Source organism: Babjeviella inositovora, assembly GCF_001661335.1.
Source record: "Babjeviella inositovora NRRL Y-12698 unplaced genomic scaffold BABINscaffold_6, whole genome shotgun sequence".
NCBI classification, from domain to species: domain Eukaryota; kingdom Fungi; phylum Ascomycota; class Pichiomycetes; order Serinales; genus Babjeviella; species Babjeviella inositovora.
In genome coordinates, this window is record NW_017566843.1 from 666477 (window position 1) to 691808 (window position 25332).

Consider the following 25332-nt stretch of genomic DNA (forward strand, 5'->3'; position numbering starts at 1 on the left):
TACAATTTAACCGATCCGTAATGTATGTAACTTTTCTTAAGCGGCTAGCGTGAAGCATCATTGTCCATGGTAATCTTGCCCACGTCTAGTTTAAACTCAATCTTGGAGATTGCCTCATGTATACCAGCTTTGTCGATGCTATCGAATTTAAGCACCAAGTCGTTGGCATTTTTTTCTTTGATGATAGTGATGCTGGTGGCAGTGTCCCTCACAATCGCCCTAAATTCGTCCTTTTGAACCCTAGTCTTCATGGGGAAGCACTTCTGGAAAAGCTCCCGGTCTACGCTGATTGATCTGGTGTTATCATAAAACCTTTTCAAGTATCTGTTAACTTGGGCGTATGAATTGTCAAACTGGGCTTTAGTAGGGGCTTGGATTAACAATCGATGCCTGTTCTTTATCCGTTTGGCGAGATTCTTATCGACGAAAACAATTGAATCGTTCTCATCTCTATTGGTCTGCAAAATGTGTGCGTTTTCAGCCTTTCTGAGCCACCATGCAAACCCCTCAGGGATAGGAAATTCCTGAGAATACGCGGTCAAGTTGGATAGTTGGTGGTTAATTAAGAGAATACAATCAGCAACGTTTTCGGGGGACTCACCCGTGATATAAGCCTCTGTCTCGTTTTGGTGGGAAATCACATGCAGAAGCTGGACACTGGTGTTTGTCTGTATTTGCATGTTGTTAATGTGTGCCCCTCCTGGCCCGACTAACTTGTGCACAATGGGTAACTGTAGTTGAATAGTTTTGCCATTCAAAGCCAAGGCAGTGATGAGCTGAGAGATGAGGGAGCTTGCCTTCTCGATGCGTTCGATGCTATTGCCTGTGACCAAAATCTCGCTCAGGCTGAATGGCTGCTCGGAGGTTTCCCTTAGACAAGTGGTCGGTTTCTGGCAAAGCGTGATGCAGGTTCCCGTGTCATTCATGATGTCAGATAAGCGATAACCATAGAACCCAGATAGCGCCCTTGCTACGTTGATAGAAGGGAGGGGTATTCTTGGACTGATAATCTCCATCAGAGTGCTCAAATCCTTGATTCTCTGGCTAACTGTCTCAGAAATCCCTTCTTTATCACCAACAATGTGCACAATCAGCATTCTGGTGTGAGGCAGTCCATCGCCTCTTAGCGTGACTTTGAATTCCGATTCCAAGCGCGAGAAGACGGATCGTTTCTGAAGCGACTTGTATGCGGAATCGTCTATTTCAATCTCTGCTGAGTGGATGGTATATCTTTCGATAAGACTCGAAAGCTCTAAGAACTTTGCGGATACGATACCGTACTCGTAGCTAGTGAGGGTATACAGGCACAGACCAGGAGCGTCGTTGAAGTGAACCAAAATCCGGTTGTCGCTAAGCCTTCTAATTGCAGAGCTATTTGGCGAGAGAACCGTGTGACCTATAACCGCCGGTATTGGACTAGTTGTCATTGTGTTTTGGCTCAATTTTGCTATAAAAGCCAGTAGTTTCACGATGGCCCGGCTGACTTGGATGGAGTCGGGGTGGGATACCACAAGTTCAGTTGTATTACTGGCGTTGCACAGAGCCCCTGCCTGAATGCTGATATCTGGGGTGTTAGAGAAAACCGTTCTAATGTTTCTGAAGACGAGTCTAAGATATTCCAGAGGGATGGAAACCTCTTGCCTGTGGTTTGTTACAGACTGGATTATCTTCTCTACCTCGGACACTGCGTGAGTAATAGTAGCTGCGGATTCATCCTTCATAGGACTAAAGAGTAGGCGATCTGCGAGGGGCGTTATTCTTACGTGGCAGTTTTTCGATATGGTGCTGATCCATGGCGATTTGGTCAAGGTGGTGAGCATCTCCGGCAGGACAGGTAGTTCTTGGGGTATCACAGCTTTAGGTATCCCCAGGAGCCTGTGTTGCTTGCACGTCTTTGTAGAAAAACGGCAGTATGGTAGATTTACCACCCTTAGCGAAGGCTTTAACATTGTATATTCAGTCAAAGGAATGGGGCGACATCAGTCCGATCAGGTATAAGCATGTGAGAAACGTTTCACTTTATCTAAATAAGCTTGGTGCGTATTTTTGTTGCTGACGCGCACGATACATCTGCGTAGACATTCCATGTTATTAGCCGTGACACATCTAAAATATGGCGCGGGTTCCAATGAAATCCTGGGGGATTATTTGCTTCAAAGGATATTTTCAGATGAAATGCTTACTGATACAGGTACATTGTATTCTAATTAGAGATTTAAATAAGCATGAGAGAAAGGGCAAAGAGGAAACCGGCGGAAATCCATTGCTTCAAGGAGCTAACATCACCTCTCAAGCCGTGGGCGGCATTGCTGGAGGAGGAGGTCTTCTTGGTGCTTTGGACAAACCCGGTGACAGCAGCGGCAGTGGTGGTAGCAGCGTTATTGGCGGTATTGGCGGAGTTGGCGGCAGTGTTACCCTCACCCTGGACGTTACCCACACCAATACCGACTGGGATCACATTCGCAGTGGCAGTGCTAGTGGAAGAGCCACTATTTGTGCCCGAGGAGGATGAGGAATTCTCGTCAGCCGGTTCACCTGGGTCCAATCCGGTTTTGTCCAAAGAGCCGAGGTCGGTTCTGTTGTTGGTGATTTCGATGGAGTTTTCGGTAGCGGCGGTGCTGTTGAAGATGTATGCAGTGTTACCGGTGGTCTTGATGTTGGGTGGCGGAGGGTAACACTGAATCGAAGCATTCTTCAAGATGGCGTAGTAGTAGCCAGGGTTGGTGAGATCAGGAGCATTCCAGTTAATTTCACCACCGGCCCAGTCCACGGTACCGATAGGGTTAGACGCTGCACCACCTGGCCATAAGGAAAACTGGACTCTGGCAGGGGTCTGTGGGTAGAAGTAGGTTTTGTTGACGACATTCCAGGTGTCGCTCTTCTTAAGCGTACGGGAAACGACGCCATCAACGCTCCAGCTCATCTGGGACTCGGTCCATTCAAACTCATACGTGTGGTAGTTGTCGAAGGTATCGTCGACGGTGACATTCTGGGAGTTGGTGAAGTTCAACACACCCTGGTAGTAGTAGTTGGTCTGCACTTTTTCCAAGTCCGCACCAACGAATTCATAATCGAATTCATCCTTGGCGTTCGAGAATAAAATAAACGCAGTAACCACACCCTGAAGATGCGACGATTTTACAGTTGCAGATACCTTCCCGTACCACATGTAGTGGGTGGAGGAGATAACAGTACCGGCGGTATTAGCAGGCATGGCCATAATGAGCGCATCTTCGTCCTCGTAGTCCACGAGATACCCCAGGTATACCCAGTCAGCTTCGGAGGCGTTACCGAGGTAGGTGTCCATGTTGGCAAGCGCGGATTTGTTGTTGAATTGCGTGGTAATGTTTTTACACACAGGCATGGCCATACAGGCTCCGATGCTGAAGGAGAATCTTGGGTCGCACCCACCGAGACAGTACGCACCGACTCCACACTCACCGTACTGGGAGCAGCATGGCAAAGATTCGGGGCAGCTCTGAGTTCCGTTACAGATGATCGCACTCGCGGCTGCGTTCACGTAGCTGGCAAACGCCAACATCAACGCCGCAACGACGATGTGTGTAATTGATTTCATGGTAAGCCGTGAAAATGGGGCTGTATTGAGGGGGAGCTAAAATTCAGAAAGGGGATAAATTTCAGAGCCAAGGAAAATAAAAGGTAAGAGCCTGAAGCTTGGATTTTGGCAAAGAAACAGCTCCAGGGACGTCGTAATTTCTAGATTCTAGTTTGTGGTACTATAAATAGTGATGAAAAAAAAAAACCACGCGTAAGCCTCGTATCAGGTTGGATCATGACCCGGAAAAAGAAATTCAGCGTGACACTTGCCCAGTGCCGGATTGACATTTGTCCCGATAGAGTAAACGGGCATTCCGAGGGGCGTTCCTGGAACGCCCACAGCGTTATTTTCGCTGCACCTCCTTGCACGCCCCCTCCAAGCTGCCAACAATACGTATAGTGTGGGCTTTTCATTGTATAGAACACAGCCTCCCGAGGTATTTACCGGAAATACTATGATGCATGCACGACTGAGAATATTTGCATGATGATTCGTCGACGGTGACATTTATTATGGATATCTGCAGGTATAATATAAATAAAGTTCAAGCATGAATAGGAATCGCATATGGCGTCAAGAAATCAGAATAAGAGGTCGTACAAGTTGGTATCTCCGAACGGAAATAACCAGTAGAACTCTGCAGTTAGGAACCAAAAAAAGTATGATGGGTGAAGAGCGGGATACCTTATTATGGCATTTGGCGTTTGCAAGTTCCTTTCACCTTCACCCAGTATCGGTCTACATCCAGCTACAAAACTGCCGCTTTCGGTAACGCTGTATAAAGCAATTTTAACACTATAAAAAGGAAGTAGTATAACAGGGAAAGAAAGGGGTAGGGAGAGAAGAGAACATGGTTAGGCAATAACGCGCAAACCAGAAGCCGATGCACCGATGGCAGTGATTCCGGTAATGAAATCGATCTTGCCCTTCTCGCTTGGCTGGTACTTGGCACCGGTCAAGGCTTCAGAAACGAACGGCGCATCCTTGAAGATTGGGGTAAACGTGGCAGGGCAGATCTCGAACTCGGCAAACGGATTGAATTCGATATCCAAAGCATCGTACGGCGACTGGTCCGCCTTGGTCTTGATCTTTTGCGCCTGCTCGGCTCTAGGACCCGTCGAAACCACCTTCAAGAACTCGCCTGCAAAGTAAGACGCCGAGGCAAAGTTCTTGTTCTTAAACGCCTGCGTCATGGCCACTTGCAAGGCGTTGACTCTGTGGGCTGGCTGGAGCTGGGCCTTGGTAAAGTACGCGGCAAGTTCCAAGTTACGCTTGATGTCTGCAGGGTCAAGCGCACGACGGGCTAACTCAATCGACAAACCCAAGATATACTCCCTGCAGACGGTGAGAATCTCCTTGCACTTGTCTTCTTCTTCGGTGCTCGGAACCGCAGAAACGGTGATGGTGTAGATAATGTCACGGAAGATCGCAATGGCCTCCTCTAGTTTATTGGAACGGAATTGCTTGAACCCCTCATGTAATCTGGCCTCCACGTTCTCGTAGCCCGGAATGTATGGGTGCACATTCTTGTTTTCGGTTTCGGTAAAGTCAGCGCGGATAAACACCTGAGAGGATGGCAACCCTGGAGTTCCCGGAACGTAGAGCTTGTTGGCCTGGTAGACCTCAAGGAAACGTTTACGCAACGGCTCAAAGTTGACAACACCCACTTGACGGTTCAACAACTGCGCTGCAGTTTCGAAGGAACCGGCAGCAACGTGTCCAGCGGCACTGTGCGAGTTACGCAACCAAAGGTTCAACTCCGCCGCGGCACTCAGGGATTCTTCAACCACCACCTCTTCTTCAACCTCGATATCCAAGTCCTCATCGCCAAGGTCCCAGGCGTCCTCACCAGCAAGATCTTCGTCGTCGAAAATAGCTTCGGATTCAAAGTCGTTGGTGATTTGTCTGGTTTCAACCTCGGTTTCGTTGAGGTTGAGGTCTTCTACCTGGCCCAATAGCGCCTGTTCAAAGAAAGAAAGGGAAGACTCTCTCAATGGCCAGTTGCCCACGACCCCACGAGATTCCGGCAAGGTAATAGGAGCACCCAACTCCGGAAGCACGATCGACGCCTCGTCAATTCCAGTTTGTTCCACAATCTGTTCTACGAGTTCATCCAAACCGTTGGCCTTGGCGGTAGCGTACGCCAATGGGTGTAACCCGGAGGCCATCAACACCTGGACACGCTTCTCCACCGAGTTACGGTAAAATGTGTTTTGCACCAACGAAGAGTAGTCGCCAAGGTGCTCGGCAATCGCCTCCATCTTGGCAAGCTTGGCAGATTCACCAGTGGCAAGATACAAGAACGACAACTTCTCAAACTGTTTCAATCTTTGCAAACCTAACTCGACGGTAGCATAGTTACCCTGGACCAAGGCTTCCTTGGCCAACTTTTCCCAGGAGGACTTGCTGTTCAAGGTCTTGGCCTCAGCCAACGCAACGTCCAAGTTTCCGCACTCAATGGCCAACTCGAACCTGGTTTCCGGGTCCTGCACGAACTGCAACGCGATTTCCGGGTAGCCCTTCTTTTCGAGGTACGCGATAATGCTCTGCCCAACCAAGTTGGAGTTCTTGATGATGCGCAATACCTCCGAGAAGTTCTTGTTGACGAGCGCCTTCTTGAAGCGGTACTCAGTCGGGTCGATGGTGAGGTTTTCCACGTTACCCGCGCGATTCAAACAGAACACCTGCTTTCCCTGGACCCGGGTGATGTACAAGGTGTTTTCCAAGGTCTTGATGATCCCGTTGTCACCGTTAAGTAACGTGTACTTAATGTGGTTCAAGGTGGAGTACAATAAGACCCCAGTGTCGTCCCAAGCAGCGCTCTTGACTCTGATAGTTTCGTGCATAGAGGAGATGAGTTCCAAGGATTTGGAGGCAATAGTAATGGTGTGCTTGGACAACAATGCCACGTAGTTCCCGTCATTGGACCAGGTGACATACTTCACGTTGTTGGCCAGGATTTCCGCAAGCTCCTTACGTTGCTGCACGTCGTAGTGCACGACGGAAGTGGCCTTCAAAAGCAAGATAGTGCCTGGACCGGCGCTGACAATGTCCTTAACACCGTCAAGCTTGATCGACTTGGTGGTGTTGTTGGTCAAGTCCTTAACGTCCAAGGTTTGGGTAGACTTGGTGAAGGCGACGAAACGATTACGCGCAATAAAGGTGGCCGAGTTGCCCTCACCCTGACGAACATCCGTCGGCTCGATAGCGCCAGTAACGTCCTTTGGAAGCAGGATCAACGCATACGTGGAGGCGTCCGCCTCGCCCATAGTGACCAAAATGGACCTCTCGGCAGGGTTGTAGGATAAGGTTCTGATGGAGGACCAGGACTTGCCAATTTTCTTCAACGTCAACATTGGTAAGGAGGTGGAGGCCTTGTCGTAGTCGTAGTACTGCACTTGCTTCTCGCCATTGATGAAGAACATCTTGTTCTGGGAGACAGCGTGGGCTGGTCTCTCTCTGTCCAACTTGAACACCATGACACCCGAGTCGTGACAGGATGCGAACAAGTTCATCGATGGATGGGCGGTGGTCAACCAGAAGCGGTCGTTGTCGCGCTTAAACTGCTTGACTGGAGTTCTCTTGTTCAAGTCCCAGGTTCTGATGGTCTTGTCTTCGCCGACAGAGATGATCAAGTCCTGGGTTGGGTGGAAAAGCACACACGGCACGTTGTTGGTGTGGCCGCGACAGGTGTCAACCTCCCAGGCCTTGGTTTCACTCATTCTCCAGAGCTTGATCAACCTGTCGTCACCACCAGAGACGATGAGCGGCAACTTCGGGTGAAACGTGGCCCAGTTGACACCTCTGTCGTGGCCCTCCAACACGTACTTGACAATGGCATCGGTGTTGCCGAAAATGTCTTGTTGCTGGGCGTTCTGGCGTGCCAACTGGTCCTCAAACGATCTGGCAGAGGAGGTTGGCGCGGAGTGTTTCTTTCTCAAACCAGAGATATCCCATACACGGACGGTCTGATCCAAAGAGGCGGAAACAATGAGGTCGTCTGACGGATGGAACTGGGCGCACATGACGTAGTGGTTGTGGCCGGTCAAACAGGCAATCTCCTGGCGGTTTTGCCAGTTCCAGATTCTGATTGTTTGATCATCCGACGCGGAGATAATCCACGGCAACTCATGATGGAAGAACACGGTCCGCACGTAGTCCAAATGGCCACTGAGGGTGAACATGCACTTGCGGGTCTGCAAGGACCACACCTTGATGGTGTAGTCATCGCCACCGGAGGCGAAAATCGGCTGGGAGGGGTGGAACGCAACGGATCTCACAGGGCCCTCATGGTCCTCGAAACGGTCGATGAGCGTGCCCATACGGTAGTCCCAGAGCTGGATGGTGGAGGAGTGGAGGGAGACGAGAAGCCACGGTCTAGTGGCGTGGAAAGCCACACCCTTCGCCCGCGACGACTTCGATTCAAACTTCGTTAACATCTTCATCTTGAATTGGTAAGCAGCAAAGAGAAACGGAGAATGCGTTGGTGGAGACTAAGATGAATTGGCGCGAATTGCGGCACTTTTGGCTCCGCGTGTAAATTGATACCAGATCGATACACGCTCGATGTTGTGGCACGCAGTGTGCTGGCATCTAGCGTGTTACCCGGATATCACGTGATGAGTTGAGTATCAAAAAGTTTCAAGCTGCGAGATATACGCAGGGGAACCGCCAAAGAGGCTTAACGGCCCCTTTTTAATTACCGGAGTTAGACAGGTGAGTGGGTTCCCTGAGACGGACAGAATGGTGTAGCTTGGAGGTTTGTTAAGAACTCAGGGCTTTCGAGAGCTGCACGTGATTGCCCCAAGGAAAATGGTTCGCGAATTCAGCAAAATGCAAAGAACCTCCTGGTGTGTTTTTTTGAGCGTTGGATGGATAGAGCTTGGACAAAACTGGCATGTTTGACACCGACTGGAGTTGTGGTAATGAATATGGAGATTGAATTTGGTTTAAATATTCATATGATGGGACCAAAGATTAAGCCATTGTTTGGCAAACTTAATTATTGAAACAGCTGGCTTTGGCCAAAGATAGGTAATCGTGAACCAGTAGTGGGGGTAGTGCCTACGTAGCCTGAAATTCAAGTAATAGAATCCGGAGCAATAGAGGGTTTAACAATAATTCCTCACAGAATCGCCATATCCACCGTAAGGTAACCTGATCGATCATGAAAATTTCTAAGAGATCTTTTCAGACACTAATAACTTTGCGCATGTGCACTTATCTACTATATCAGAAAACGACCACCTTCCCCATCGCTTCCATCTGCACATTTTGGGCTATTTAGATTTTCAAATAAATTTTCGGGAGTTTATTGAGCCTATAACAAAACAACCTGTATTCCTACATGTCCCCAGCTTATCTCCGACCCTCCTCTATTCATAGTTCCCCACGTGACACCCTGTACATAGCGCCTCCAGAAAAAATTACGTGCAACTTCGAGGCCGATATCTGAGCTACCTGGCAGAATCGCTTATCTCAATTGAAGCGACGTAACGGTTTATCATTACTGCAGGGAAAGATTGGTCAGGCATAAGAGTAGCATTCCATTTACCCAAAGACACAAGACCTAGAAGAGGCAAACCCCACACACCATACCAGACGTACATTGCGTGCACATACTCTATTTCACGCCCTCTATCACTATCGTCACCACCTAATCATACCCGATCACATCAACCAAAACATCCATATTCCATTACTGTCCATACTTATTAATACATAACCCCACACATATGTCCGACTCTGAACACAGCTTTGCGGTGGACCTCCCGCTCCACTGCGTAAATGCGGTAGAATTGAAATGCAAGCGCCACCGCACGTTGTGCCGAGTACTCGGGATCGAGGCGCGCCTCACACGGCGGATCTTTGTACTCGCGGCCGGTTTGTGTGACCCGTTTACACAGCCGGAGGAAAACGACGACGCGATTCTCTCTCTTGATACACTCTCGGACGTGCTCATCGCGCTCAGCTTCCAACAGACGTTTCCCAGCAGCGACAGCGAGAGCGAGGGCGAGGGTGAGTCGCCCACGCCACACTTCGACCTTGCGTACCATTTCATGGCGCTCCTCGAGCAGATCCACTTCAAGCTCAACTGCTACGACGATGCGTTTCTCCGTAGCATCGACAACGGTGCTGCGCACGAACGCGCGAACCTCCGACTATGGACGCTGCTGGGTGTATGTTCGACGGACCTCGCACTCCTCTACGCGGTCACGTGTGTTACCACTCTCGCCATCCACAAGCTCTACGCCGCAACCGACAACATCTTCCTCAACCCGTTCCTCGGCTACTTGCTCAAGCTCTGGAAGTGTCACACCAATATTGTGGTGCTTGGGCTCGACGTGGACCGCCGCGACGAGGCCGCAGGCGGTCCGGGCACGCCTGAGTCTGTTCGTGCAGCCGTGCACGGCTCTGCGGCGGTGCGTGCGGTTGTGGCAAGTATCCTCAACGGGGATATCAAGAAGGCGCTCGTACACGACTTTGAGCATGAAACGCTCCTCTCTTTTATGAATCCTTTGGGTCGCAAGCTCGCCAGCGGTTCGCTCACGTGCGACATCCGCTGGTACGTGACTGCGATGTTGTCGCTTGGCGCGGACCTCGTGGAGGTGACCGAGCTCCTCTACGACATGGAACCAAACGACGTGTACGATGAGGATGTGAAATACATGTTTGACATTGAGTATGAGGATGAAAGCGACGACGACGGATACGAGCCACCGCGACGCTGCGACTGTGAGTTTGACTACGACTACTTCGAGGAGGAACCCGTTCCCGCAGACAAGCCCGCGCCGACGGCGGTACGTTCGCGCGCGGGCGAGCTTGACTACGACGAGGACGGCCGCGACTGGCGCGATATTCCGCGCGGCGAGAACATGCAATTCAACCCGACGCTCGCGCGCGGCGATGTGATGAGCTGGTCTGAGATCACGGCTGCGTTCACCCACATGGCAGACCGTGTGGTCAGTGACACATTGGGTCAGAAGGCGATTCGCACCGTCGCGGGCAGCGTCAAGCACGAGTTTGACGAGCAGATACAGTTAGCTGCCCTCGGCCCTGCTGCGCGTGATGCGTTTGAGCGTGCGCGTGTGCCTGACCCCGAGGTCGTCACTCCTGACAAGATCTACGACGTCTGGTCTGTGGGTGCGCAGTTTGAGCCGATCTTGCGGCTTAACCCGGCGGTCGCGTCATGCATGATGGATGAGATGCTCATGGCGCACGGCTACCGGCGGGTATTGATCTGGTTCTTGACCCACTTGGAGGTGAGCCACGCGTTAATCAACTACATCCACGAACTCATCACGGGCCAGCGCGGTGCGGTGCCGCTGAACCGCTATCAATTCTCGCGACTTGGAGCGCTCACGCTCAGCGATGTGGAGCGCAACATGTTGCTCCACGAGTTTTTGAGCAATGCCGCAACGTACCTCACCGCGATGCCCGAGACGCGCGCTGACAACGATGCGCGTGCGTGGAACCGTTTCCATACGCGCGGTGCCGCCAAGCGTCTCATGGAGATCCTCTGCTTGATGGTAGAGTCATTGGTCAACAAGGGCGTGTTATCGATCACAGACCCCGAGTACCGTGCGGAGTTGCAGACGCTTTTGATCCAGTGGGTCGGACTCTTGCCTCACGCGCGTAACTTGTTCTTTCGCACACGCGGTGGCGAGCCCGACGACGACCTCCTCGCAAACTTTGACGCCGTCCACAGCCAGCTCGTTGGTAGCACGCAGCAGACACTGGAGGAGGGTGTGCGTCGTCTCATGGATGTAAAGACCGATTCTACGGGCTCGCAGACTGACCTCGCGCGCACAAGCGTGTATTCTGACCCAGCGCGCTCGCAGACGCTCACGCGTGCGGTGTCATCTGCGTGCGCCACCATTGACAATATCGACACCCTCTGCAGCAAGATGATCAATGGTTTGCCAGATGAGTTTAGCGAGGAGTTACTCGACTTCCTCACGCAGTTCAAGGCGCTCAGCGGCACTATCCCAGACGACGCAGCCGGCGCCATGGACCGCATTGAGGACTGGGTAAAACCGCAGGACCTACAGAAACTTGAGCAGTTGTTGGAGCGCGCAAGCAAGATCAGCCGCGAGGGCTTGGAGGCACGCATCCTGGAGCTCGATAGCAGCGCGTCTATGTGGACCGTACACCGTGATGACTCCTCCCACTCCGAGGGCGAGGGTGAGTTTGCACAGGTCATTGCTGGTGTTAAAAAGAAGCCCAAGAAGAAGAAGCCCAAGAAAAAGAAGAAGTGAGTCAAAGATTTATTGCATGATGAGGCGTAATAAGGTTAAAGTGGAGTGTTGGTTTACGGTTTATCCAGATCCTCTAACAGTTTAGTTGAACTTGCACCAGCATGGTTGTTCTAGCTGATAAGTTGATATTTAGAACACTAAAGTTATACAATTTTATTGTATGTGTGAGGCTAGCGGGTTTTATTATGGTGACCTGTAGTAGGTTATGGTTTGTTGGTAGTACGACGTTAAATGGATTATGCAACAATAATCTATCGATTTATAACTCGCGATCGAGTGTACATGGCGTATTATATATACTTTATAAGGATCATGTGGTATATCGATCAATAACAATAGTCTGTTCGGACTAACCTAAGCTACTTTTTATATAAACATATGGCAAGCGAGTATGGGGGTATCTCCTATTGGCTAAGGTGGACAAAGTGCCTAGGTTAATGTAACATGAGGGTCGCATAACGATGTTAAATGACTAGATTACGTGACTTGATAGCACTAACCAGATCGGATACTTCAACAGGATTATTTGTAATAACGTTGTAAACATGTATTTAAACCGTCGCTCTTGGAGTCTTAGGTGGCGTAACGGGGTGTCGCCTTAGGTCTTTAGGTTTTAAGATTTAGCCGGGCTACTTTTGTCACTTCTGTTTTTTTTTAGCTAGATTTAAATCTTCGTGCTCCGTAAAAGTTTGGCATACCTGTGTTATCAGAAGGACGCCACGCTAATGACCTAAATCTAGAAATCTACAGTAATTTGCAGCTTTCTTGTCGTTGCTTCAGACACTAGATCGTTAACCACCTTGCTTAGAGGCTGAGCTTGACTGGGTTTTGTGACAGGTCCGCGTAAAGCTTGAACTTTTCGGAAATCCCGGCACGATTGTACCTCGGAGTAAATGGTCTCAACTGAATTGTGTATACTTTCAGCATTACTCTAGGCTGGTGTTAACTGAGAGTGCACATACCGTCACCCCCTCGGGGTAGTTGTGAGTCTATTTCGGGTAAACTATATAGAGTTTAAATCCGCACCTAAGATGCATTTTGTTTCCTAGGGCCTCGACTGCTATATGCGAGATTTAAGAATAACGTTCCGTACGAGACGTATGCTTCCCACCGGATAAATATCTAATAAAAAGATAAGGTATTAGTTGACTATTAAAGACCACATATCAAATATAGTCCCTACTAATTCTGACTGACTTGTAAAATACACACCTCGGGAACATCTAATATTCCGTAGCGCCAGCATTGGGTACCAAGGGCGCGTGCACGTGGTATGGAATCTGACACACGGCGCGCTCTAAAACGACGTCATAGTCTGCATTGATCAGACATCCTGAGCCTTCCTATCCTCAACACTTGACAACCACTATGTATTTTTAGAACATCCCGAGAATACTTTGCTCATCAGGTTGTTACGCCTTGGTGTCCCAGTATACAGGACTATTGTTAAGCCCATGATATGTGTTGGGAGCTTACCCCTGTTGGATCTAGGTCGCTCTATTTACCTCGCACGCACCGCAGTTATCTCCAGCACCGATCCTCCTATGCTTAGCATCTGCCATTCAAATGAATATCGCAGTAACAGCACGGAAACTATTCTCATGATAAAATATGTATTTCAGCACTGGCCAATCATATTACAAACAAAGAGTTAGTAATATCCTCAGCCATGCGCCACCGGACCTTCCATCCTTTCCCCGGTTCACGCCTGCAGTTATCACTTCCCATTACGTCAGAGCCGCGGTACGACACCCGCAGCGCTACCACGGTAAAGACCACGGAACATTCCTGCAGACGTTGATAGACGTTGCAACGTACCACAATTACATCCGTTCAGCCAGAACTCTTCCCTATGCCTTCCTGAGTGTAGCTGTGATCCGTGAGGGATATTAACTCAGTCATTTCTCATCTTCCGCTCGAATATCGCCCCCCTCCGCTCCATTCCTTCTACTTTAACATTCGTTAGCTTCCGAACCACTATTCCCGGCTTTCCTCGGTTAGTTTATAAATCAACATGGAAACTGTGACCACGCCGGTCGATACCACGACACAAATCTTGCCCGCCTCGCACATTCAGTCACCGTACCACATCAACATCCCGGTCAATGCGCTTCCCACGGAAGAGTTGATTAAGCGATTGACCATCTGGCGCAAAATCCTCAAGCAGTTGATCTACTACTTCAAGGAAACGTCGCTCGTCAAGGAATACAACTCCAAGATCAACACTCAGATGTTGAAAAGCGTGCAGTTTCCTTCAAACCAGGGTAACAACCTCAGCTTTAATATCAAGACTGCGTCTGCCAACAAGGTCAACAAGCTTGGGGCAAAGATCGCGGCCTCGAAACATGGACTTGGGCAAGTGGCGAACAATGCAACCTCTAAGCCGAATCCAACCGTAGCCGGCGAGAAGGGCCATTCCCGGAACAAATCGGGCGGAAGCTTGGTCAATCTCATGATGTCGGAACGTAACGCCTCTACCAGCACCCTCGCTTCGGAGCCTTGTCTCCCCCTGGGCGCACCTACTAGTCCCGAAACCCCCCTCAACAATGATTTCAAGATCCCTGACACGTATTTTACCAGCCAGGGTGCTGGGGGTATCATGGATCTTTCTTCTATCCTTAGCAACTACCACAAAAACCTTAACGTGAAGGAACAACAAACCGCCGTTCAGTTGGTGACCAAGGTCATTCCGCGGTTGGAAAACCTCCGGAAGGACTTGGTGGTTAAAATCAAGGAGATCCGATCCATCACGCCGAAAGACTTCAAGGTTACCAGTCTCAAGACTGAGGTGGCGATTACGGGAAAGTTGCTCGCGCAGTTTATCAAATCTATTCAGTATTTCTCTAACGAGTATGGCTTGGGAATTGCAACGCGAAGTGTGTCGGTGGATGAGTACCAGTACTCTCCGAAGGATGATCCGTATTTGTTGAAGTTGCGCTTGGAATTACAGCTCCGAAAGCAGTTGATTGAGGAGAACTACATCAAGGAAAACTTTGTCAGCTTGCAGTCTGCTGGGGAGCAACTAGACAAGATCATTTTCAAGGAGATCTCCAACGCATTGAACAAGTACAGCGTGTGCCTCTGTCAGGAAATGGACTCTCCGGTGAACCATTTGTTGAAAGAGTTGAAAACCACAATCTTGTCCAAACCTGCCAACTTCGAGTGGGAAAACTTCATCATGCAGAACCCCCAGCATTTCATGGTGGCCGCCCAGGTGCACCCACGAAAACTCTCTTCCATCCTCTATCCGCATAAGGAGGTCTTTTTGAACAAGTGTATCAGATCGGGCTACTTGTTGAAAAAGAACAAAATTTTGAAGAACTACGCCACCAACTTTTACGTCTTGACCCCCAATTTCATCCACGAGTTCAAAACCCCGGATAGAAAAAATGATCCGTATCCAACCATGTCTCTCAACTTGAGCGACATTATCGTGGCGAACTTGAACCAGTCCCTGGGTAAATTCTCCATCAACGTGACCGTTTCATCCTCAAGCAAGTCAAAGTCGACCATGGTGTTGGCCAGTGGCGCCACTTCCGCAATTACCAAAACCTCCTTCGTCTTCAAGTGTACCGACCCCGTGGACTTGGCCAAGTGGTTTAATGACTTGAACAACTTGACGTCGTTTGATTCAATAGAGGAGAGGTTTGGGTACGTAGAATCCAAGTTGATGGTGAAGAATAAGACCTTTACCCAGAGTGACCATATTCTCCAACAGACCCCGATCGCCGAAGAACGCAACATGTTTGAAGATGTGGGTAAGACCAAGGAACTCCTCGGAAAGTTGGGCCTCGGATCCAAAACTGCCGAAACTCCTAAACGTGTACTTGAGTCGTCTTCTAATTCTGGGTTCTCTTTATCCAACCTCAATTACCAATTCGGTGGCAACAAAAACCTTGACCAGGATGGCCTTTCTGTGGTAGGAATCCAGTCTCACCCTCTCTCTCCGATGATTTCTCCAAACATTGAGCGTGTCTTTGAAAGAAACCCCTTTGACACGAGTTTTAATCCCGTGGAAGACTCTGAGATCCTGGCGAAGGATAATGAGGTGGAAAGCCCTGTTTGGAGTATTGATAGTACGCCAAAGTCTGGCGGGGTATCCCCTGTTTGTGACCTGAGCGCATCGCAGGATCTCACCTCCCAGCTTATGATGCAACAGCAGCAGGCAATCATCCAGTATCATCAGCAGCAATTAGAGCAGATGCAAAGAACCTCCCAGAAGATCCATCAGCAACAGGTACAACCCCAGGCTGTGGCACGCGCTGTCTCCCCTCGTCCTGGCTTTTCCCCTACCGAAAATGTCTTCAGTTTTATTCAGCAGCCGGTGCAAGCGGCCAGCCGTGGAGGCTCCCATCAGTCTGTGCATCACCGCTCAACTTCTTCTGGCTCGGTTGTATCCAACCTCAGCGATGGTCTGGGGTTTTCTTTTGGCCCTAAGGTGACAACCCCACCTGTGGCCGGAGCCACCAACACGATCTTTCTCAATCCAAAGCATAACATGAGCACTGGCTCTGTTATTTCCGCTACTCAAGCCTCCCAGATAAAGCATGTATTGCACGGTGGCACGGGCTCCACCGGCGATGTTGGTGGGGCCAGTAACATCGGTGCTGTTTTGCAGGGGTTCGTGACGGAAGCCCATTCCAGTGAGGGTACTTCTCCTGAGGGGGGCTTTCCGGAAATTCCTAGTGTCACGGTTACCCCCTATCATTGATTTAAACGAGCAGGACTTAATAAATAATTAAGCATGCGGTTATGAGTATTAGATCTGTAAAGAGGTGTAAGTGATTGTATGGAGAAATACTTGTGATATATTGCTAAAGTCGGGGAATTCTCTACAAGATAAATGGAAAGGTATTGGAATTTCCACAGAATAAATGGAAAGGTATTGTAATTTCCACAGAGTATATGATAATGTATTGAAAGTTCCACGGATACCGTTAAAATGTTATGATAAAAGTACGACAACCTCACAGTTTAAGATTCCCCTCGTCTCTACGTTTTCTCGCGCTCTTCACCAAGTTATTCCACTTGCGTTCGTATTTTGCCAAGTAACTGAGCTTCAAGCGGAAATTGTTCACTATATTCCCAAAATCTGTCTGCAAAGCCTGCGCTCTCACTGGCTGGGTCTTCAAAATCCGCGACTCCTTATCGATAAGCCCCTGCTTGTACCGCAGCATCGTCGACTTGAGCTTCTCCTTGAGAGCTTTGTCTTCCGATTCGTCCAATTGCCTGCCCACTTCCTCGATCATTTGCAAGTGCAAGCTGCTGAAGAACCGGATATCCGCTAGGTAGTCGTCGTTGAGCTTCTGGGTCTGGGAGAGATGGTGCCGCAAGTTCTGCTCCTGAATTTCGTTAGGAGAGTACGGAAGCTCTTTTTCTTTATTGTGCAGCTGGATAATGATAGGGTCGTCGAATCTCGGGTACGTGGAGTCTTCTTCAAGAAGCGCTTCGTTGTGGAGGTCATTTCCAGTCGCACCCTGGGCCTGGTGCTCAATGGCTGCTGCCTCCAATAATCGCACCAGCAAATCCAGTATTCGCTGCAAGTTACTTCGCTGGATCAGGGAAACGGTATGGATGATCATCTCATCTCCGTCATACGCATCAAGAATGCCCTGCGTGCAGTTGTTAGCCAACGTAAGAAGACTGATGGCAAGCTGGAGGTTGCCTGTCTGCACGTGTCTGTCCGCCAAGTCTGTATACGTGTACACCTATCGTGTTAGAATTCATCAGTCTGTATATCACAAATTTCGTATGATATTCGTATAATCCATACCTCTGTCAACTTAATCATTGCTGTGCAAGAGCCGGAGATGCTTTCTGTGTCAACTGTTATCAGATATAGATATGCCGCAGGAGGTGCATATTTTTCAAGTGGGGCATCTTAGCGCGACCTGACGCCTCGCGGCCTTGTCACGCGGCCCATATACCTATGCTTGCTGGACCCCTTCTCGAGTGAACATATAACCGCGCCTTGAATTTCTGTGGACACTACCAATTGTGCCTTTCTCATTGCGACTTGATTGTTGCCCTGCATCCGATGGACGATACAGAAATCAGCCAGCTCTCGTGTGAGGACTTCCACACCCTCATCACCAACATTTTGGAGGACCCGCGCTGCCACGACAGTACCTGCCCAGACGATGGTGAAATCTTGAACTCTCACCTTATAATCTACTTTAAGGTTATTGTCTGCAACTTGCACTCTCCTCATATATTCCCCGAGACACAGTCACGCGACCGAAAGACACTGGAAAAGATTGTAATGCGCTATAGTGTGCGGTTGATCAATTCTCCGTTTTTTGTGCTGAACAACGCATTCATCCTCAGCAAGATTCTCTCCATGCTAGGGGTTCCCTCCCTAGATGTTCATCTCAAGTGCTTTCTCATCTGCGTACTCAAGGCGTTGCTACAGCGCGAGGATAAGTATTTAGCTAACCAGGCCTCCCACGATACACGGGGGGTGCTCATGACATATCTAGATGACTTGGGCTTTAAGCGGATCTTGTTCCAGGCAATTTTAGATAGCCGCACTGACGCAAAGGTGTTGCACTTTCTCCAGGACCTTCTCCTGGCGGTGATAAGGTTAGAAGCGTTTCTGCTCGAAGACTTGACTCTCATCAACAATGCGTACCTCGAGCGCTTGATCGACTTTAAGGAGTTCAACTTGAAGCAATCCTTGTACAATGAAGAGGTGAATGAGCAGAACGAACTGTTTGAGGACGAGTATCTGTACGAATGGGACGATGTGAACTACATCGTCTTTCGCATTTTGCTAGTGCTCAACGAGCAGTTTGTGATCAAGTTCTACCAGCTTGAGAAGGCGGAAAAGCCGCATTTTATCAACAGCGTGTTCAAATTTGTCATCTCCCACTCACAGAACAACTTTCCCGAGTTGTTGATCTACTACTTTAACCGCGAGCAGTCACACTTCATCAAGATCCTCATTCTCAAATTTCTCTATCTCATGTTCACCACCAGCTTCACCGTCGACTACTTCTACATCAACGACCTAAAGATATTGATCGATATTTTCATTCGCGAGCTTCTGGACTTGTCGACCGAACAGGAGCCGTTGATAAATATCTATCTTAAGGTACTCTACCCCATGTTGACCTACTCTGCCCTCCCACATTTGTGCTACAAAACTGACGATATTCGCGTTTTGTTGGAAAACTTGGCCTACAACTTCGAGTCCGACGCCACCAAACGGCTAGCCGTCAATTGCATGAACGTTGCGTGGCTCAAAGACGGGGGGTCTGACGATGAACTGGACGAAGATATCAGCCAGAATCTCCAAGCAGTAAACTTGAACTCTCACCGCCTCTTGAGCCCCGAAAACGAGCATTCGACTGAATCTCTTAACTTCCCTCTCGCACGAAGTGCCACCTCCTTTATGGACACCCAATCCATCGAGTCCACATCGCTGGGCTCCTCTTCCCTCGGCGATTTCAGAGCCCCGCCTCCGCCGGTGAAGCTCAGAAGCTCCTCGGCTGTTCGGGCAGCTCCGTATAGAAGGAAACCGCCTCCCCCACCTCCACCCATATACTCGGGTGGAAAAGCATCGCTGTTCAGACTGGATAAACCGTTGCCGCGGCCCCCTCCGCCAGCTCCGCGGAAAAACCACCTGTGTTTGAATTAGCGGCATTCAGCATTATGAACCATGAATTTGACTAGCCTTCAGTATGCCTCTAAACAATATTATTGTATAATCGGTTATAAAAGGGCGGTCAGAGTAATCAAAGGGTGGTTAAATCTGTCTTTTGAATTAATGGTATCGACATTCCCAGACGTTTAATAATGTAAAATTAATCAGGTTTCATCTATAGACCTACAAGTTGAACTCTACAATACTTGCTACAAAAGGGGGCTATCCAAGGGTTGTTATTTCTGTTTTAGAGCTGGATACAGCGGTCTCTGGCATTTAGGCAGATCCAGATCCGAATGGAATAGTCCCTTGAACCTACAATCCAAAGAATAGAACGCTGTAAAATGTCTAGTTTATAAAAAGAACGATTGGTTACATGTTGCTATACATATAATGATTCAAAGGGGAGGTATCTTCAAGGACCGTTCAGTATTTAATACAGTTTTCCTGCCTCAGATATTTTTATGCAATCTTCAGAGTACGCAAAGTTCGCCACTTATAGCTATCTTTAGAGAAGGTGCTTCTACAAATCTGTTGTCACCTATGGCTTGGGAATGTGCAAACTCTTGCTGACCATGGCACAGCCGAGCAAGGCGAATAACGCGGAAACCTTGTGAAACTCGAAGAAGCCGCCTTCAAAGACAACACCGAGGGGTAAGTTATCGAGAATCCAGCCCTTGCTGACCCAGTATGCCATAGTACCGACCAATGTCAAAGAAGTTGGGATGGGCGTACCTTCGAAGTACTTAGATTTACCAGAGGTATCCTTCGGCAACTTGGACACGGTGACGTTGAATCTGGCCAATCTGGTCAATCCGCACAACACAAAGAAGGTCAAAAACAAGCAGTCAACGGTGGATCTCAAGCCAATGGCAAAGGCAATTGAGGCAGGGGCAACGCCGAACGACACCAAGTCAGCCAAGGAATCCAACTCCTGGCCGATTAAGGAAGACTTGTTTCTCATTCTAGCCACACGACCATCAAAAAAGTCAAAGAACAAACCCAATCCAATGAAGATATGGGCTCTCTGGACGTAATGCGTGGAACCCGTCAAGGTGTATCTCAAACAAGAGATGATGGAGTAGAATCCCGAGAACCCGTTGAGCAACGTAATGAAATCAGCCATGTGCAAGTTCCTGACAAGGGAAAAGTGTCTGTCATCCAAGTCAAAGGCAATGAAGTCCTTTTCCTCAGGTGGGGGCAATGGTTCCTCGTGAAAAGAGGACAAAGAGAAGAGAGACGAGGAACGTCTGATTGGTGCTCTGGCCTTCAATTCGAAGTCAGCTTCGTCACCGCTCTCAATGGCGGAGGACACAGCGTTGGGTGGGGGGCTGGAAGGCATCTTAATTTATCGGAGGATGGTTTAAGATCTTGTAGTTACAGTACTACGGTTCCTAGATGTCTACTTTATATAATTGAGCGGTCTCTAGGGGCACGCAGCAATCCAACAAAATAAGAAGTTGGACCCAGCCTCCCCCACAGCAAGCGCAAACAGAGTGAGAGAAAAAAACCGATTAAAGCCGTTTTGTCCACTTTCCGTGCGTGTAATACATACCCTGAAGACAGATTTGGTGCAGTTTGCTACCAGCGTGTTTCATATTTCTTGATCACCAAAGATATCATAACTTCCACAACTTGCTATGACTATGGTATATATAGAATTTCAATAAAATGAAACTGGAGATTTAACCGTGAGCATGACCGCTCCATCGGCCCAACGATACGCAAGGGAAAAGATGGAAACGTCTCCCAGGTGCAGGCTGTCAAATCTGCATGTGATACGTGGAATCAGCCGCAGGAACGAATTGATGGGTGTGGTCCGTACTCAACATTGCGAGTGTAAAGCTGTTCAAAAAGGGTTTGTATATGGAGAGCATGGGAAGATGCTAGGTTTATAGTTACTCCTTCGCGTTGGTTTTTGATCAGAAGCAAGTATATGTTTTTATGCTTATCGCTACCACCCAGGATCTTTTACATAACGTCTTTGAGTATATATACTTTCTGTGATATATATACGTTCTGTAGCATATATAATAGGTAATAGTGGATATTGTTAACTAGCTAAAAGAGAATACTTTTCATATGTAACATATACGCAAGAGAAGGGTAATCAGTGGTCTTATATACTGAGGCGGGTACGATGCCAGAGTGTCCGCTTATTGGAGGTGAGAAGATAATGAACTCCGACTTCCATCTAGTTAAATGGCACCTTTACTACACTTTCATTATTTTATCAATACGGTTAATAGCACATATGCAAGTAATTGTTCGTTTAATTTATTTATATCTTTTGTGCCTTTGAAAATGGACATCTTGACAAACAAACTTATACATATGTATTGTATACTATCGGTTATAAGTACACATTTATGGCATAAAAACTGATGTAAACATAAATATATGTATGTAGAATTACAAATAGCACTAAACATGGAATTAGTACGGACTACATACAATATTTACAGTCGTTGGATTTGATTAATCCAGAGGTCCAAAATTATGGAATAGCAGAAGGGCCGGCATAATAAGCTCCGAACACGTACATATTCCGCTGCACCGAACAGGTCAGTAGCCGAAACCCCACATTTGAATAAAATCATGAACCACAGACACCTGTTTTCGAGGTACAATTATAAATAGTCAGGCCGCTCGACATTAAAGGAACAAAACTTGCCGTGTTGATATATTTAGGGAACGACTTTCTATTTCATATCTACAAATATTTCGATACGGGAAGCCTCGCCTTGTGGTTTCATATTCTCTAACCTCTGACATTTCTGGGGAAGGCTTTGGGCGTTTTTTTTAACCAAGGTTTACAGTGAGTCATTCGCGCGAAGATAACTGAGCAAGGTTCCGTCAGGTGGTGCAAATGCTTACAAAAACATGCCAGCGCGGCGGCCCGCTACCGGAGACATACTAATTTCATGCATATGCTCCCACTTGATGACGCTCATGCATCAGTAAATTTTTCCGCTAGCTGGCTTGCATACAGGGCTGCACGATAGGTTCGGACTTCAGACGCTGTTTGAGCAGTTATAGTACCTATTCTCTTCTACTGAGATAGATCCAGCCAACTAACGCACAATCCATTTCATTTAACCCGTTACCACAATAACTTAACCTTACGACGTGAACGATTCAGAATACATCTTACCGAGTACCGAGCCCGAAATTGAACCTCTAACCACCAAATCACACATGGCATCAAATCACAAACCACACGAGCCCTCAAATAGCCACAGTCGCCGGCCCAGGTCTCAGGGTATCGAACCGAGCCTCTACTCCAGCATCGATGTCCCCGGGCAGACGCACTCGTCTATCTCTCCCAACGGAATCATTGAAAACGACATGAACTCCAAGTTGGTGATCGTGATGGTGGGGTTGCCGGCGCGAGGAAAGTCTTATATTGCCAAAAAAGTGTTGAAATACATAAACTGGCTCCAGTACTCGTGCCGGGTATTTAACGTGGGCAACACCCGGAGATCCGCGCGGCACGACGAGCTGGAAGAGCCCGAAACCGACACGGCCCACGATGCGTCTTTTTTCGACCATAAAAACGTAAAGAACGCGGCAAAACGCGAGGAATGGGCCATGGACACGCTAAATGACTTGCTCGACTGGTTAATCGACGGATCGGGTTCCGTCGCCATTTTCGATGCCACCAACACAACCAAACAGAGACGGCGGAAAGTGTACAACCACGTGAAAAGTCGTTCATCCTCTATCAACGTGCTCTTTTTAGAGAGCATCTGCACCAACACGGAGTTGATTGAGAAAAACATCCGCATGAAGTTGTCTGGCCCAGACTACGTCACGATGAACAAGGCTAAGGCGCTTACAGACTTTAAAGAACGCTTACAGAACTACGAACGGGCATACGAGACGATAGACCCGGAGCTGGAGACAGCAAACGAGGGAGAAGCAGGGGAGGACGATCTATCATATGTCAAGGTCATTAACGCGGGGAAAAAGGTTATCTCCTACAACATCAAGGGCTTTCTCTCATCGCAGGCCGTTTTCTACTTGTTGAATATCAATTTGACAGAGAAACAGATCTGGTTGACCCGAGTGGGGGAGACCGACAACGACGTGGATGGAATAATGGGTGGTGACTGCCACTTGACCTCCCTCGGCAAGAAGTATTCCAAGGCGTTGGCTAAGTTTATCAAGACGAAGAAAAAAGAATTCAGACTAGACCAGTTGAACAAGGCATATATCAACAACGTCGATGTGGCCCATTCCAGAACGAACTACGACCCAGATGTATCTGTTTTCACGTCCATGACCGCGCGCGCGCTCGAAACGGCGCAATACTTGGAGAAAAATGACCAGGCTGGCAGTCGGAATAGCAGCGTTGAGCGTAAAGAAACCAACAAAGTGTTCCAGGTGAAACAATTGCGTATGTTGAACGAACTATCGTTCGGACAATTTGAAAACACCTCCGTTTCGGACTTCAGGATAAATAGCCCGAAAGAGTTTGAACTCTACCAGCACAACAAGCTCTTGTACCGGTTTCCAGGGGTGGGTGGTGAGTCCTATCTCGATGTCATCAATCGTGTACGGCCGTTGATCACGGAGTTGGAACGCAGTGACAATCACGTCTTGCTCATCACCCACAAGGTCATCACCCGCATCCTTTTGGCTTATTTCATGAACTTTGACAAGGAGTTGATCACGGATATCAGCATTCCCTCACATTCGGTTTACTGCTTGGTTCCGAAACCGTACGGGGTCAGCATGGAAATGTACCAATACGACGAAACAGTGGACTTGTTCTTCCGCGTCCCGGAGGAAGTCATGCTCAGAAGGGGATCTGTGTCCACCAACAGCTGTTCCCGTCCGCGATTTTCGTTGGGGGGCTACCCCAAGTACAACATCCAAGACGAGTCCGTGGATGAGGAAGATGACGATCCGTTCTACAGTTCGTCAGAAGAGGAAGAGGAGTACGACGAAGGTGTGGACGATTACAGTTTCCAGCCGCGGCACCAGCCGTCTGCGTCTTTCTCTTCACTCAACATGCAGATTGAGTTTAGAGAGTTGTCCCACTCTTCTGTCGCGACGCTTAGCGATAAGGGCTCGTTGTACCGGACACCGTCATCCGAAACGGCTTTTGCGAAGCTCACACCTGCATCCTCGCTCCCTGAGGATTCTGGGCCCATCTTCAAGTGTGAAAGCGATGAATCAGAGTATTTACTCAACTCGGAGGTTAGACAGAAGTTGAGCCGGTTTGTGTTTCAGGACGTGAACGTCTAGAATATCCAAATAGATGGATGCACCTCGAATGCTTCAATCGCTAGGGATGTTTCTTTGCTTGGGGACGGCCCTTAGTGGTTCGGCTCATCGGTGCTTATGTTTATGTTAGAATTCAGGTATCTATCCGTTAGATACTCATTAAATGTTTACCATTCTACACCTTATTTCTAATCCGTCCATTTCAATGTAGTTTAGGTCACCAGGGCCAATTAGTTATACGCTGAGGAAACCTGCTCAACGCAGGAGGAGGGCGGATCAAGGGGAGAGAAGGGCAAGTAAGCGGCATGGACAGTGCTGGATAGGCATCGTCTACACTAGCAGAGTATCTTAGAATATACCCTTATGCCGTATTATCGTAATTAAGAATGATATCCCCCCAAAATCTGTCTGCAATACTACCTCTCTTTCCCCCCTGATACTCACGTTATGCTTCCCTTGGGTGCCATTTTTACCACAAACAAGCTTTTGTTGGTGACCCCGTATAGTACACCAATAGCCTGGTAAATTCATCTGAAAAAGAAATTAGGAATACTAGGAAGCTTAAAGAGATAAGATTAAGCAAATAAATAATAAATTAGAATATAAAAGTCCTGTAATCGTCACTTACATCGTCCCAT

The 25332-nt window shown here is 48.4% G+C and overlaps 10 protein-coding genes across 10 annotated transcripts; 5 read left to right on the plus strand and 5 right to left on the minus strand.

Moving 5' to 3' along the window:
• Positions 1-44: 44 nt before the first annotated feature.
• BABINDRAFT_167081 (KH domain-containing protein) lies at positions 45-1949 on the minus strand (the record flags this gene model as incomplete). The annotated part of the gene is made up of 1 exon (XM_019130484.1): positions 45-1949. One exon carries the CDS (start codon positions 1947-1949, stop codon positions 45-47), a length of 1905 nt encoding a protein of 634 aa, XP_018985305.1.
• Positions 1950-2215: 266 nt separating this feature from the next.
• UTR2 (Utr2p) lies at positions 2216-3541 on the minus strand (the record flags this gene model as incomplete). The annotated part of the gene is made up of 1 exon (XM_019131766.1): positions 2216-3541. The coding sequence occupies one exon, from the start codon at positions 3539-3541 to the stop codon at positions 2216-2218; it is 1326 nt and encodes a 441-aa protein (XP_018985306.1).
• Positions 3542-4028: 487 nt separating this feature from the next.
• BABINDRAFT_138064 (uncharacterized protein) lies at positions 4029-4372 on the plus strand. Its single transcript, XM_019127112.1, has one exon. It carries the CDS (start codon positions 4110-4112, stop codon positions 4329-4331), a length of 222 nt encoding a protein of 73 aa, XP_018985307.1. The 5' UTR covers positions 4029-4109; the 3' UTR covers positions 4332-4372.
• On the minus strand, positions 4053-8429 carry BABINDRAFT_161634 (coatomer subunit alpha). Its single transcript, XM_019128923.1, has one exon. It carries the CDS (start codon positions 8002-8004, stop codon positions 4414-4416), a length of 3591 nt encoding a protein of 1196 aa, XP_018985308.1. The 5' UTR covers positions 8005-8429; the 3' UTR covers positions 4053-4413.
• A 593-nt stretch (positions 8430-9022) lies between these two features.
• On the plus strand, positions 9023-12166 carry BABINDRAFT_161635 (CCR4-NOT core subunit). The gene has a single exon (XM_019128924.1). The coding sequence runs from the start codon at positions 9295-9297 to the stop codon at positions 11815-11817; it is 2523 nt and encodes an 840-aa protein (XP_018985309.1). The 5' UTR covers positions 9023-9294; the 3' UTR covers positions 11818-12166.
• A 1185-nt stretch (positions 12167-13351) lies between these two features.
• Positions 13352-16608, plus strand: BABINDRAFT_161636 (uncharacterized protein). Its single transcript, XM_019128925.1, has one exon. It carries the CDS (start codon positions 13832-13834, stop codon positions 16526-16528), a length of 2697 nt encoding a protein of 898 aa, XP_018985310.1. The 5' UTR covers positions 13352-13831; the 3' UTR covers positions 16529-16608.
• A 65-nt stretch (positions 16609-16673) lies between these two features.
• On the minus strand, positions 16674-17623 carry BABINDRAFT_176137 (uncharacterized protein). Its single transcript, XM_019131010.1, has 2 exons — positions 17591-17623; positions 16674-17525 (listed from the first exon to the last, which is right to left on the minus strand). Exons 1-2 carry the CDS (start codon positions 17606-17608, stop codon positions 16785-16787), a joined length of 759 nt encoding a protein of 252 aa, XP_018985311.1. The 5' UTR covers positions 17609-17623; the 3' UTR covers positions 16674-16784.
• A 231-nt stretch (positions 17624-17854) lies between these two features.
• On the plus strand, positions 17855-19456 carry BABINDRAFT_8167 (uncharacterized protein; the record flags this gene model as incomplete). The annotated part of the gene is made up of 1 exon (XM_019132744.1): positions 17855-19456. One exon carries the CDS (start codon positions 17855-17857, stop codon positions 19454-19456), a length of 1602 nt encoding a protein of 533 aa, XP_018985312.1.
• Positions 19457-19794: 338 nt separating this feature from the next.
• CHO1 (CDP-diacylglycerol-serine O-phosphatidyltransferase) lies at positions 19795-21024 on the minus strand. The gene has a single exon (XM_019128926.1). The coding sequence runs from the start codon at positions 20802-20804 to the stop codon at positions 20004-20006; it is 801 nt and encodes a 266-aa protein (XP_018985313.1). The 5' UTR covers positions 20805-21024; the 3' UTR covers positions 19795-20003.
• Positions 21025-22332: 1308 nt separating this feature from the next.
• On the plus strand, positions 22333-24891 carry BABINDRAFT_161640 (bifunctional nucleoside/nucleotide kinase/histidine phosphatase family protein). The gene has a single exon (XM_019128927.1). The coding sequence runs from the start codon at positions 22661-22663 to the stop codon at positions 24713-24715; it is 2055 nt and encodes a 684-aa protein (XP_018985314.1). The 5' UTR covers positions 22333-22660; the 3' UTR covers positions 24716-24891.
• Positions 24892-25332: the final 441 nt, after the last annotated feature.

Bases quoted from the DNA above. Each gene is read 5' to 3' on its own strand.
- BABINDRAFT_138064 (XM_019127112.1), top strand. From the start codon at position 4,110: ATGAATAGGAATCGCATATGGCGTCAAGAAATCAGAATAAGAGGTCGT.
- BABINDRAFT_161634 (XM_019128923.1), bottom strand. From the start codon at position 8,004: ATGAAGATGTTAACGAAGTTTGAATCGAAGTCGTCGCGGGCGAAGGGT.
- BABINDRAFT_161635 (XM_019128924.1), top strand. From the start codon at position 9,295: ATGTCCGACTCTGAACACAGCTTTGCGGTGGACCTCCCGCTCCACTGC.
- BABINDRAFT_161636 (XM_019128925.1), top strand. From the start codon at position 13,832: ATGGAAACTGTGACCACGCCGGTCGATACCACGACACAAATCTTGCCC.
- CHO1 (XM_019128926.1), bottom strand. From the start codon at position 20,804: ATGCCTTCCAGCCCCCCACCCAACGCTGTGTCCTCCGCCATTGAGAGC.
- BABINDRAFT_161640 (XM_019128927.1), top strand. From the start codon at position 22,661: ATGGCATCAAATCACAAACCACACGAGCCCTCAAATAGCCACAGTCGC.